We start from the raw sequence: 13,154 nt of genomic DNA, 5'->3' as shown, positions 1-13,154 counted from the left end.
CAGAACAGCCCAGTCCACAGCAGGTACCCTGAGTTCAGGGCCAGGACTGCATCCGTTATCCTCCTCATGGAGGCATCTGCTTGCAGTCTCTTCCCTCTGTCTGGGAGAGTTAAAAGGGCTGCACACTACCTTTGAGGCACAGAGCAGTGACTTTAGCCCTGGCTGCTCTGCTGCAAGGTGTCACGTTTACCTTTCCCACACGCTCTGCTCACGGGCAACAAACAGCCCCTCACTTCTGTAGGGCTATTTCCTTCCTCTGCTTTGTCCATGCCAGCTCTGTCTCAGTTCCTCCCATCATCCTTTCTCTTATTCTCACCAACAGAGCAAGCAGCCACCTGGGAAGGGCACACGTTCCACTCCTTCCTTTTCCTTTATGACCTTTTTTCTTTCTTCTTCTCATGGTTTCCTGTTGTTTTTTTGTTTTTTCATTCTATTCTGCATGTGCTGCACCTTCCTTCCTTCACAATGCCTCTCTCCTTGCCCATAGGTAAAGTCCTGGGTCATGGTGCCTTTGGGAAGGTGGTGGAAGCATCAGCGTTTGGGATCAATAAAAGTAACAGCTGTGAGACGGTAGCAGTCAAAATGCTGAAAGGTATGTGGACAGCAAAGCAGAATATGGAGTCTGTGTGGACAGCAAAGGATGAAGCATCTGCCAGGGAATGTCCACCCTGTAAATGCCTATCTTTTGTATGAGGCATTTGTTAAGGCCCTGGAAAATGTTTTATCTCTCACAAGCTCTCCTGGGAGCTTCTGCTTGAGCCAGTCCTGAACTAGGGGAGAGGAGCTGGAGCCAGTCTTTTAGTTTATGGCTTCTTGGCCTCAACACAGTTGATCCTCTTGGCCTCCCCTCATGGATGCTTTCACCCCATTCAACTGTACTGGGAGGCAAGTGGCAAAGCAGAGAGCAGGGACTTGGGGAACTCAGCTTTCAAGGAAATTTATCTCTCTGCAAAGCCAAAGAATGAGATTTGTCTCGAAGAAAGAACAAGAATCTAGAGCCCCTCTTTGGCAGGTCACTGAAGGAAGTGTTGCTCCCAGTGACCTTCTTCCAAATGTGCCTGTATTTCGTGTTTATGGGCCAGGTTCAGAGCTGGGTAAGGAAGCAGGTTGCAGCTCTTACCCAGCTCCGAGGGCTAAATTGGCTTTGTGCCCAAAGCCTGGTCAATCCAGAGTAAGATTTTAAGCTTTTATAGCCACACTTTCAAAGAGGCATCCAGAACATTATTCTATAATTTGGCACCCAATAAAATACCAAGGCAGTCTCTGGCCAGCAGTGGCCTGTATGTGGAAACCAAGTCATGGCTCATCTCAGCAGTACTTACCACTGCAAATGTACAGATGATCTGCACAGCAATTGCAGAGGGAAGCCTGGCCATGCAAGGTTGCTTTACAGTCCTTTGAGGCATGGCTCTCACCTGGCCCATCAGCTGCAGCTCAAGAGGATGGTTCTCTCTCTCAGGCTAAGTTGACAAACTCCCAAGTAAGGCAAAATGCATATGAACAAGCAGGGAAGTATGAAAAAGGCACACAAAATCAGAGAACAAACCCTGAGGGCAAAACAGAGGATCAAAAGTTGGTGCGAATTAGGCACCCAGAGAGAAGATGCAGTACAGAGAGCTGGCAGGGGCACCACACTGTGTTTGCTATTGGAAAGGAATCATAAAAAGATACTCTGGGTTTGAGCTGAGACAGCTCCTATCTTCAGTCATGATCAAAAGACTCAGATGCCTTTTGTTTCTAATTTTCCTTCAAATTGTTTTATGGCTCGTTATCTCTGTTTGGAGGCCGAAAGGGCAGAGATTCAAACACGCATGTAAGCCTCAAGTGATCTTTTTCCCTGCACAAATATCACAAGGAAAGATCTGTTGGGCACAGGTTGTGTTGTCCTTTGCTCTGGGTCCCTGCACCTGCAGGGAGCACCCGACATGTTACAGCAGGGATCCTGGGAGCTCTAGACAAGGCTCTGACATTTCACATAGAAACATGCAATAGCAAAATGTACCAAGGCTTTGGGGTCACAGCCTCCTCAGCAAGACTCACATGAATGATCTGCTAAGAGAAGGGTGGTGAGGCAGAGTGAAAAGCTGTGAGGAGGCGTAATGATATGATCTGTGCGTTTCCAGAGGGAGCTACCGCAAGCGAGCACAAGGCGCTCATGTCAGAGCTGAAGATCCTCATTCACATCGGGAATCACCTCAACGTCGTGAATTTGCTGGGTGCCTGTACCAAACCCAATGGTAAATATCCCAGGGCAACAGGCTGTGCCTGCTCCCAGAGATCAGTGCTCGTCCCCTCTGTCCTTTCTGCTGGCCACATGTGCAACCGCAGGGACATGTGGGGATGTTATTGGTGTGTCTGTGTGCACTTAGGGCAGGTGACACAGCTCAGCTGGGCTGCACATAACATGAGTCAGGGCAAATTTTGACCATCCCAAGCCCTTACCTCTTCCCCTGACCTTTGGTGTCTTCTCACCAGGTCCACTCATGGTTATTGTTGAGTTCTGCAAGTACGGAAACCTCTCCAACTACCTGCGGACCAAGCGGGAAGGATTCAGTCCTTACGGGGTAAGTAGCTTCCTTTGCCTCAAGGGACCTGTCCCATGTCTAGGGAAGGAAGACGTGTAGCCTGAAACATGATCTGGTGGGACAAAGACACCCTCTGTCTAGCAGCATATCAACTTTACACAGTGATCTTGGTTCATGTGCACATCAGGGAAGTAATTTCTTTCTGCAATGGAAGATAGGTGCTTCCAGGCCAGAATTACAGTTCAAGAACAGGAAAAGACTGTGCAGCTTGTGGGTGCAGGGGTTACAGAGTGTTGCCTGCTGAGGTTTTTGGTTTGGTCTCCTTGCCAGGAGAAGTCTCCCAGGCTGCGTATTCAGGTCCAGTCCATCGTGGAGGCAGTGAGAGCAGACAGGAGGAGTCGTTCTGGGACTAGCGACAGTGCAATCTTCAACCGCTTTCTGATGCACAAGAGCCAGACAGTGCAGCCGATCCAGGAAGGTAATACTCCAGCCTTGGCAGCAGCTCCTCACCTGGCCCACCAAAAAAATGCCAGACTTGGCTAACCTGGGGAGTGGGTAGGACATGACAATGGGCCCAGCCTTGGAGCTGACCACCCCACTGTTGCATGACAATTCCCTGAACAGAGCTATTACAGTCATATGTTGTCTCTTGTAATAGTGTCTCAAAACCCAGAAGGGAGGATTAAATCCCTTTGGATTTTTTTAGCCTAAAGAAAGAAGAATTGAGGGGGATATCAGTGGATCCTCCCTAGGACAGGAATGATGAGCTGACCTTCAAAGTCCCTTCCAGCCCTGTTCCCCACAACTCTGTCTGACTGACATGTGCCAGAGGCTGGACTCATTCTCCTCACACTTGAGCAGGTCCCTGCCATGTGCTTTCTGCCACCTAAGCAGAAAATCCTAGAGGGGAGCTGGTTACTCCAGATAGCACTGCAGACTAGCTGTATCTCACCAAGAGGCTGGTTGCATCCCGCAGTCCTGGATAGTGGCAAGGAGGACAAGAGACTGCTCACTGTCTAATCATTTTCTTGTGCTCCTGGACAGTGGATGACTTGTGGCAAAGTCCCTTGACAATGGAAGACCTGATCTGCTACAGCTTCCAGGTAGCACGTGGCATGGAGTTCCTGGCATCCCGAAAGGTGAGTTCACCCTTTCCTTCATTCCCCTCTTCTTTTGCGCATGCCTGACCAGGGAAGGCCTGCCTACAGCCACTTCAAAGGTGGCACACAGAGAGATTCAGCTACCTGCCTCACACTTCTCAGGAAGTCTGAGGTAGCCCTGTGTACACAAAGATGGGAAATTAGTCCTCTTGCATTTCATCCTCTCCTTAACCATCTCTTTTTGAAATTTTTATCGTTAGCTCCTTCCCACTTCCACCATTACCCCATTACAGCTCAGGTTCGCGAGGGGAGGGGGATGCTGTGCACTTTCTGATGGTGGTTCCTGTCCCTCTGATTTTGCCCCTTCCTCTTTGTGTGCCCTCAGTGCATCCACAGAGACTTGGCTGCTCGCAATATCCTGCTGTCAGAGAACAATGTGGTAAAGATCTGTGACTTCGGCCTGGCCCGAGACATCTACAAGGACCCCGACTATGTCAGGAAAGGCAGTGTGAGTGCCATCTTCTCAAACCCTATACAGTTTAGGCCTCCTTGAGGTGTTCGTAAACTACTCTGGGGATGGAATAAACTGAGGAAAAGATGAAAAGGGGAGTGGAACCACTTGTGCAGCTCAGACCAGGAACCATTGGCCCAATGATGTATGTGCTGTCCTCTTCCTCCACCAGCAGACCTCTGTTGCCTTCCTTCTGCCCCTCAGCCTGTCATTAACTTACTCTTCTTTCTTTATACTCTTTCCTCCCCCTTTCAGTGTCTCCATCCCACCCTCTGGCCTAACCAAACCTCCATTCCTCCATGGAGAGATGAGCTGTTGGCTCTGGTTTACTTTCATCCCTTTAATCCCATTGCTACAAGAAGGGCTGTCCTGGGACATGTCCCTGGCTGAATGCTTGTGCCTTGCCTCTCCCTCCTGCAGGCCCGTCTCCCACTGAAGTGGATGGCTCCAGAGAGCATCTTCGACAAGGTCTACACTACCCAGAGTGACGTCTGGTCCTTTGGGGTCCTCCTCTGGGAAATCTTCTCACTAGGTGAGTGCTAACGAGGGTCACATGCTGCTGAGAGATACCTCTCTTTCCACATAGCAGCTTGGTGGGCAAGTCTGTGCAGGAGGACCTGATGCTCTGAAGCATGTCTAAGGAATGATGGGAAGAGACATCGGTGCAGGCAAAAAAAATATGGAGGCCGTATCCACCCATGAACAGGGTGATGGGGAGACAGGCATGCAGAGGTGGACTCCAGCTCACTGAGGCAGAGGGTCCTGTCTCAGGCAGCATCAAGGACTTGGGCTGTGTATGAGAAGTGACCACACCTCCCAGTGTTTTGGGAAGAAGGGCAGTCTCAGGAGGACTGGTTTCTGATGGTGCATTTCACTTTCCCACCCCTCTTTGAAACTCCTTTAGGGGCATCTCCGTACCCTGGAGTCCAGATCAATGAGGAGTTCTGCCAGAGGCTCAAAGACGGTACCAGGATGAGAGCCCCAGAGTACGCCACAGCAGAAATGTGAGTCAGAAACCCTACGGACCCCAGCATTGGTCGGTGCAAAGCCCTCTGTTGGATGGTGGAAACCTCCCAGAGTCCAGCATAGGGCAGGACAGGCCCCTCTGTGTGATGCAAAGACCTTTCAGCCAGGGTGGAGGGTGAGCCAACACATCCTTCACTCCAGGCAGCTGCCTGAAGGGCAAGCCAGATGGACTTGAATCAGAGCTATCTAGGTACCCTAGCATACCCACACTGGGCTGTGTCTGTAAGTGGGCAATGTGCTTTCCTGCTCTGAAGGGTATCAGAGGTGTCCAAATTAGCTTCTGTGCACTGTTATATTCAGAGCATAATGAACCAACCCCCTTCCAGTAGGTCCACATGGCCAATGTGCTGGAGGGTGTCGAGCTTTCCTTCACAGTGCAGGTACATGCTGTCCCAGCAGGCATCATGTGGGTGGGAGCTGCAGAGTGGGGTACGAGGGGGTTTCTGTTGCATAAAACCAGCATCTCTTCTTGGCAGTTACCGTATAATGCTGAGCTGCTGGCACGGTGATCCCAAGGAGAGACCAACTTTTACTGACCTGGTGGAGATACTGGGGAACCTTCTTCAGGAAAACGTCCAGCAGGTGAAAACCCCTCTGTGTCCCTGCTCAGCTGCATATAGCTCTTTCTTCTCCCACCAATAGCTCCCACGCTTTGCCCTCCTCTGACTCCCTGGCCAATGCAATACCTTTGTGTAGGCCAAGGGATAACACAGGGTTTCCTGGATCAGAGAGGTCTGTTTCCCAGAGCTACTGGAGAGCTCATTTCTGCAGTAGCCCTCTCGCTGCATCCTAATATAGCTCCACTTCTTGCAGGGTGAGTACCCTCTCAGTCGTCATTCCAGTATTTCCATCCTAATCCCCAGATGATTATTTGAAATTTTTCAGCTGAGTCAAGGCCCTGGCACTCCTGCCTCCCACACGCCCGCATAATGAAAACCAGGAATTCACCAGGGTTTCTGAAACTCTATCCTCAGATCTAAATGTCAGGGCCATGTGAACCAAACAACTGTTCCATTACACACGTCAGATATACAAATTTCTCTGAAACTATTACTAATCACTGCCATGCAGTAACTCAGCACGACTTTTAACTGTGATGAGTGTGCAGCTCTGATTTTAACATTTTCTTGATGTTCCATTTTGTAAGATGATAGCTAAATGCTTAAATATGAGCACTGCCTCATCCTGACGTCCCTGATTTTAACCTTTCAGCACTGGATCCCAGCACAGGCATGACTAAGCCACAATGATGTGCCCCTGGAGCACAGTGCTCTGTCCATGTAGGCTAGAGAACTGTAGGTGCTGTAGGACTCGGTTGTTTTCTTGCTCACATACACCTCCATGCACCTGCAGGACTTGCAGTTACTTATCATAGAGGGCACAGAAATCTTCAGCCAGGTATTTTGTCCCAGAGAAACAAAAGACAAACCAGAAATTTTTCTCCCCAGCTCTGACAGCTTCTGCTTGTAGAGCCCTTTCTTGTGGGAAAGCCTTCCCCTTCTTGTAAGGCCACTCACTGTTCTTCCTACCAGGAAGGGAAGGATTACATCCCACTGAACGACTCTCACAGCTCAGAAGATGATGGTTTCTCCCAGGTACCTTCCTCTGCCCAGCAAAACTCAGATGAAGAGGATTTCGACATGAGGATACGCTGCCACAGCCTAGCTGCAAGGTGAATCCCCTCTGAAAAGGGCAGAGAGAGCCCAGCAGGCAGCCAGCAGCCTGAGCTGTAAGGGAGCCTGAGGGATATAGGGTGAAGCCAGTAGCAAGAGGTTGGAAAAATCCCAGGTGATCAGGTGTGATCCAAACATTTAGGCCATAGCATCTTGCTTATAAAAGCAGAATCACTTTCCTTTGCTGATGAGAAAGAGCCCTTGATGTGTAAGCCTATGGCATTCCTTCTCCTGCCTCCAGCTACACTGCCAGACCATCACATCCCACTAAAGGCATCATGGCCCATCAGGTAGATGTGGAAAGAAGGTGCCAGCTGCCCTTCTGCTAGTGCAGGAGCTTCATCCTTTCTGTTCCTAACAAACCCAAACAATTAGGCCTAGGCTCCTCATCTCTGGGGAGCTGTGATAGTGTGATGCCTGGGATCTATATGACATTCCTCTGCTTATCCAGAGTGGAGAGATAATCAGGGCCTGATTCGATCAGGAAGTCTGGGTGCTCCCCCTGCAGAAGTATGGGGTTAAGAGGCCTATGGTGACCCTATTTCCCCCCCCAAAATCCACCATTTGGGTCATCCGCCTCCCTGCATACTTGGGTTGCACAGAGAGGAGGTTGGGTTCAGGTCCTTTTTATTGACTCTGTTGGTTTTACCGAATACGGTAATACAATTGCTGAATACATTGACTGTTGGTTTTACTGAATGCAGTCTGCTTCTGTCAGCAGATACTACAACTGTGTCTCGTTCCCTGGTTGTTTGACGGGAGGAAATCAGATCAGGTGTCCATCCAGGATAAAGACATTTGAAGAGTTTCCCATGACACATACAATGTACAAGGCACACCCGGTGAGTAGCATCTGAACAGGCTTGAGCAGTGGGCAAAGAAATGTTCAGCTGTTTCCTGACACCTTTGCTGTTAAGATCGTGGAAGGAAGATCACTCCGATCTAATGTCAGTCTGTCTGTGTCGTTCCTATTCAATCCGTCCAGTCCTATGCATATTCATTTCTCTACCTGGCACATAGGGGTTTCTCTACAGCACAGCTCGTACTGCCTGAGAGTAGAATAGGGAGGTTAGATCTACAAGCAAGGACTATAAAGGACCTCAGAGAAGAGCCTACTCTTCACCCTTCTCAAATATGTAAACGTGGCTTGGTTAAGCATACTGAAATCCAGCCAGGACTAGGTAAATCCAGAGTGCTTGTCTGCACCTCCCCTATGTTGACCCACACAGCAGCGTGCAGTAGGAGCCCTCCTGGCCTCTCTGAACTGAGCTGGTACTTATATCCTTTATAGTGGCAAAACTTAAGTCATCCTATTAGTCTCAGAGAAAAATCTCACCTCTCACAGATTTGATAGGAATACATCTTCCAGGCAGGGAGCACTCTTTTTTTCCCCAAAAGTGGCACTGAACTGCACACACAAATCCTACCGTTGTACATACTGCTTTTAAGAAGGCACCTAAGAAAATCAGTTCCAGCAAGACCATGGAGCATGCTGGTAAAGTGCCCCTACTCCTTTTTTCCCATCACAGATACACATGATCTCATCTCCTGAATGATTCCTCCTCCCTTCCCCCTCTGATCAGCCGACAGGGATGTTACTGATAACTCCTGTTGCTTCCTTCCAGGACAATCAAACAGACAGTGGGATGGTTCTGGCATCTGAGGAATTTGAGAGGATAGAAAACCGACACAGAAAAGAAGGTGGATTCAGGTACTCCTTAAGTCTAGCCCCTCAGACCTCCCTGCTGCCAAATGAAGTGAGACCAGGAGGCAGTTCTCGGTGTCTCCCTGTAGGGCATGCCTCTTGGGGCTCTCAGCAGCAGCAGGGCTGTGGGCCCTGAGCCAGATAAGTCCATGCACACATTAATGAGAGGCAAAACACACAAAGAATAGACCTGCCTGCTGCTTCTAGGGTTTAAAAATATAAACTGTGCCCATTCAGCTGCTCAAAACATGTTCCACAAGGTGTGAGAATGTCTCCGTTCAGATAATGAGGCACAGTGGAGTGATGGTGTTAATAGGACTCAATGATTATTTACATTTTCTGGTGAAATGTGTCAGGGCTTCTTCAAGCAGTGGCAGGTGGGATGGATGGAAACTATGTGGCTGCCACCTCCCTCCCCCAGCCCTGACCCATGTGGTACAGGGCTCCGATGGGGCATTGTAGGGATGGTACAGCCTTAGGACTTCCCACATGCTGGTACTGAGCCTGGAAGGTTGAGCTGGCACTCTTGGGGCTGAGGATGTTATGGATGGTTATGTCCTTGCCCCAGGCTTGGAAACTGTGTGAGAACCTGTCCAGGTCATCTCTGCTTGGAACCCCGTCTCCGTGACAGTGTGTTGAGCAAGCCATGTCAGCTCATGTGTAGACAAGGCCAGTCCCAAGCCTCTTCCTCACCTCCTCTGCCTCCCAACATCAGATCAGACTGGTCATTGTCTTTTCCCTTAGCCATAATCCTGTGGCCTCTCTGCTGTTGTATCAGACTGTCTTCTGCTTCTTGTCCTTGTCCTCTTTTCCCTAAAGCACGTTCTCGTTGTCTGCTACACCATAGGCTACCTGGCGTCCTGTCTCCTGGAAAACACTGCCCTTAAACCTCTCCATGAATGCGTCCCTGCCCTCGCTCTCGTGACTTCTTGCCAGTCACCTGGTATTGGCAGGCACTGAGATGGGGTTGCTGATTGCCTCCCACATCTTCTTCATCATCTTCCTTTGTTTCCTCTCCCCCATCCTGGCTGTTGGTTTGTATCAGTTTCTGTTACTCCTGCCAGGTCTAAGAGCAATTGAGGCAATATCTCTTGTCTCTCCCTGCTCACTGGGGTCCCAACTGTTCCCTGGGCTTCACAAAGGTATCTAGAAGAGCTGAAATAACTCTGTGGCCAAGTTATGTGCAGATTTTTCACAAAACATATGGGCTGTGCTTAGGTTTAGAGCAAGGCCTGGTGTGCTTTGAAATGGAGGTGTTAGGTCCGTTCCTGACCCTGCCTCTGCCCCGTGCATTAGCAGATGATGTTTCCTGAAACTGGGATCTCTCTAAGCAGGACAGAGGCTTTCCAGGAGTGCTCAGATTGATCTTCTGTTTCTCTCCCTCACAGCAGTAAAGGGCCCAGCCGAACTGTGGAGCTGCCAGGGGAACAGTCGGACCTGCGGGGCAGATGTCGGCCGTTGTACGGGTCCCAGGTTGGAGGCCAGACTTTTTACAACAGTGAATACGGGGAGCTGTCAGAACACTCTGAGGATGGCAGCTGCACCCCGCCTGGGGAGGGGGCCAGTCCCCCCGCTCTCCATGCTTCCTTCTTCTCCGAGCAGTACTGATGGCATCAGGCCCCGGAGGCACCTGCCGAGGCATCCCCTCTCACCCTCCAGGCGCGTCATCGGGGTCACTCCGAGCTTCTCCTTCAACCTACGCCCAACCCCAGCAGGGAACCTACCCCGAACGGATGGGGAACACTGATGTCCTTGGAACCGCAGCACGATGACCCACGCAGCACCTCCAGCTGCATCTTCCCTGTGCCGGGACTGGAGAGAGAGTCTGCTGATTCCTCGTGTTTCTTTTCTTCCTGTGGCTCAGACAGATGCATTCTGCCTGTGAGTGGGGGCCTGTGTTCAGCACTACAGCACCTTCTGCCTAGCATCCAGCCTCCACTCAGATCAGCTTCCCATTGAGAAAGCCCGTGTCAGGTCAGATATAAATAGATCTGTCTTAGTCTCAAGTTTCTTCCTGGTGTGCAGCCTGAATGTTTTTCCTTGGATTGCTTCCTCCTCCTCTCCTCATGATGTCAGCTGCTGAGCTGTGGAGCAGAATCAAAGGGAAGAAATCCCTAGTGGTATTAGCAGCAAGAGCAGGACATTTTAAAGAGGTGTATGGAGAGATCCCGAGGGATCTTTGCAAATGTTCATGCACAACTGTTCATTCTGGGTAGGTGCCAGCCTCTCCATCTCATCTGCAAGCAATACCCACACCCCTCTCATCTCTGCTGGGGGGAAATCTGTCAATCTGCCTTATCACCAGGATTATTTTAGCCATCTCCAGACAGCTAGTGCTGAGCAGATCAGCAGCTGATGGCTGGAGTCCTTCCAGTGAGATAAATAGCAACTCTTTTTGCAGGCCCTGTGCAAAACAGGGTTTTATATACTCCGCACTGGGAGCAGGTTACTCACAGGTCTGCTGCTCTCGCCTTCTCCTTCTCCCGGAGCAGTGCTGAGATCATTTGTTGCTCGAGTGAGAAATTAAAGCAAAGTTGTGTTAATTTCAGCTGGCTTCTAAACATAGAGTGAAAATAGGTTGTTTGCTGGGAGGAAAAGGATCAAAGTGGTAGGGAGTGAAACGTTTATTTTCAAGTTGCTGCAAGAGTTTTGGAAACAATGGAAGGAACAGAGCTCCAGCAATGAGGTGCCTTGGGCTGCATCCGCTTGTGTGTTGGCATCGCTGAGCACATGGAGGGCAGCACCTGGCCAGGGCTCAAGGCCCAGTTCGCCTGGATGGACAGTTCTGCACCATGACCTTTCCTGTTGCCCCAGTTCCCTGGCTCTAAGGAGGCACTCTCTGCCCAAAAGGCTCCTCTCCAGTTTCTGTTGCAGAGCCGCCAGCACAGTGTTACCTGTCTCTGGGGGACTGAGAAACATTTATTTGCTGAGGAAACATCTCGTCACGTGGGCCTTTTGTTTCTGAAAGATACCACATGAATTCAGAGCTCTGGGGAACCTCCACAGCCCCTCTCTACAGATTTCTGTGCTGCTGCCTCACCACTTCCCACCTACTTCTTTCCATCCTGCTCACAATCCGAGAGCTCAGCCACAGAGCACAGTTACATCACCATCAGAGGAGTCTGGGCGAAGAGGCTCATCTGAACAGCTTGTCATCATCTCTTCTCCCACATGCCCGTGGCTGGCAGAGCTCCTTGCACCAGGGCATCTCAGCACTGGGGAGTTTCTGCTTGCAGGCCACGCCTCTGTGCACAGAGCCAAGGGTTTGGTTTGGACTTTTAAAATTGTGTTTCCTGTCAGACATACAGCTTTCCCAAACTGTATTTCTTTTCCAGCAAAGGGTTTTATGTGTTTCCTGACGTGAGCCTGTGAGTCCTTACGGATGACTTTCCCAAGTGTTAATTATAGTTATACGCGCAAGTGTAATGGGGAGATTTATTTAGCACATGGGAAAAGCATGCCTGTCTTCCAGATTGTCTAAGCCTGTGCAGAGCGCCCAATGTTCCCCTCCCTTTTCATGTCAGCAGGATGACATGGTTGTGATTTCCGTGGCAAAAAGAGGCACAAAACCAGACCAGCTTGAGCCAAACTGGCTCAGGATGTGGAATTGGACACTGCATGTGACAATGAATTGCCTGACTTCTACTGGTGTCCCCTGAAGTTGCCAGGAATTTAAGCATCTTTAAGTAATTGTTATGACTCAATAAGAATCCTCTGGCAGGAGATGCTGGAGAGCCAAGCCAAGGAAGTAGGATAGCCAACAGGGTGTAGGCCAGACCGAATTCTCCTGCCCTCATCTTGCCCTGGTTTTTGAAACTGGTGGTTCCCTTGACAGAGGGAAAGCTGCATGTGCCCCATGCTGCTGGGGGTCTCCACCAGCATTCACATGGATGGAAGGTGACAGATGGCTGAGCTAAATTCAGGCTGCTCGCTTGGTGATGTGCATCCATAGGACCCAGGCTCTCTACTTTCCAGTGTTTCACAAACAGTTCTCTGCCTGGAAACACAGCCCCATCTGAGAAAGAGCCCACGAAAGAGGCATATAAATTAAATACTAGTTGAAAAACAGAATTCCAAAGTAGCTGCAAGTCCTTGTCCATATGTGAGTGATGGAAACATACTAGCAAAGCCCAACACTTGCAGGGCAGAGGCAGGATTCCTCAGCAGAAAGGGGATGGAGGCATCTGAGCACCCTGGCTGGCTGTCAGCACTCCCAGCCAACCAGGACAGCTGCACCTTGTCTCTGGGTTCAGCTGTAGATTGCTCACGAGCATCCTTGTGGAGAAGGGTTACTTCATCAGAGCCATTGTTAGCAATGCCCTGCTTCACTCTGGGGAAAGCACTAGTGCGACATCTGATTTTTGAACATTCAAATCATTCGACTCCACGGAAGTTTATTTTCTCTCTTTTGCACCATCTTGATGGGGGGGATGTGGAATCAGAGCCTATTGTATCTGTGTCAACAGCATTGAATGAACAATGCAGCCATGATACGAGCAAACGCTAGCTCCTCTTCAGATACTCTGCTGATGAAGAACAATCGTAGTGTGGGATATCGAACAGCTGTTGAGACAATTGTACTTTCACTCTCTTAAAAGTATACTAAAATTAGAG

At 49.9% G+C, this 13,154-nt stretch overlaps 1 protein-coding gene across 5 annotated transcripts in view; it reads left to right on the top strand.

Annotated features, from left to right (window-relative positions):
* FLT4 (fms related receptor tyrosine kinase 4) overlaps positions 1–12,922 on the top strand; it is a 59,322-nt gene extending 46,400 nt beyond the window's left edge. For 2 of the 5 annotated variants that reach the window (XM_068408761.1, XM_068408765.1), the window contains exons 18-30: positions 488–592; positions 2,124–2,237; positions 2,476–2,564; positions 2,856–3,003; positions 3,570–3,664; positions 4,011–4,133; positions 4,557–4,668; positions 5,041–5,140; positions 5,639–5,744; positions 6,695–6,834; positions 7,554–7,677; positions 8,461–8,546; positions 9,929–12,922. In XM_068408761.1, coding sequence (XP_068264862.1) covers positions 488–592; positions 2,124–2,237; positions 2,476–2,564; positions 2,856–3,003; positions 3,570–3,664; positions 4,011–4,133; positions 4,557–4,668; positions 5,041–5,140; positions 5,639–5,744; positions 6,695–6,834; positions 7,554–7,677; positions 8,461–8,546; positions 9,929–10,148 — 1,562 coding nt within the window. In that variant the 3' untranslated portion in view covers positions 10,149–12,922. The remainder of the gene's footprint in view (positions 1–487; positions 593–2,123; positions 2,238–2,475; positions 2,565–2,855; positions 3,004–3,569; positions 3,665–4,010; positions 4,134–4,556; positions 4,669–5,040; positions 5,141–5,638; positions 5,745–6,694; positions 6,835–7,553; positions 7,678–8,460; positions 8,547–9,928) is intronic. The other 3 variants (XM_068408764.1, XM_068408762.1, XM_068408763.1) reach the window with 3 other exon arrangements.
* Positions 12,923–13,154: the final 232 nt, after the last annotated feature.

Source organism: Nyctibius grandis, chromosome 10 (genome assembly GCF_013368605.1).
Source record: "Nyctibius grandis isolate bNycGra1 chromosome 10, bNycGra1.pri, whole genome shotgun sequence".
Classification (NCBI taxonomy): Eukaryota; Metazoa; Chordata; class Aves; order Nyctibiiformes; family Nyctibiidae; genus Nyctibius; species Nyctibius grandis.
This window is presented reverse-complemented; position numbering and strand designations above follow the sequence as displayed.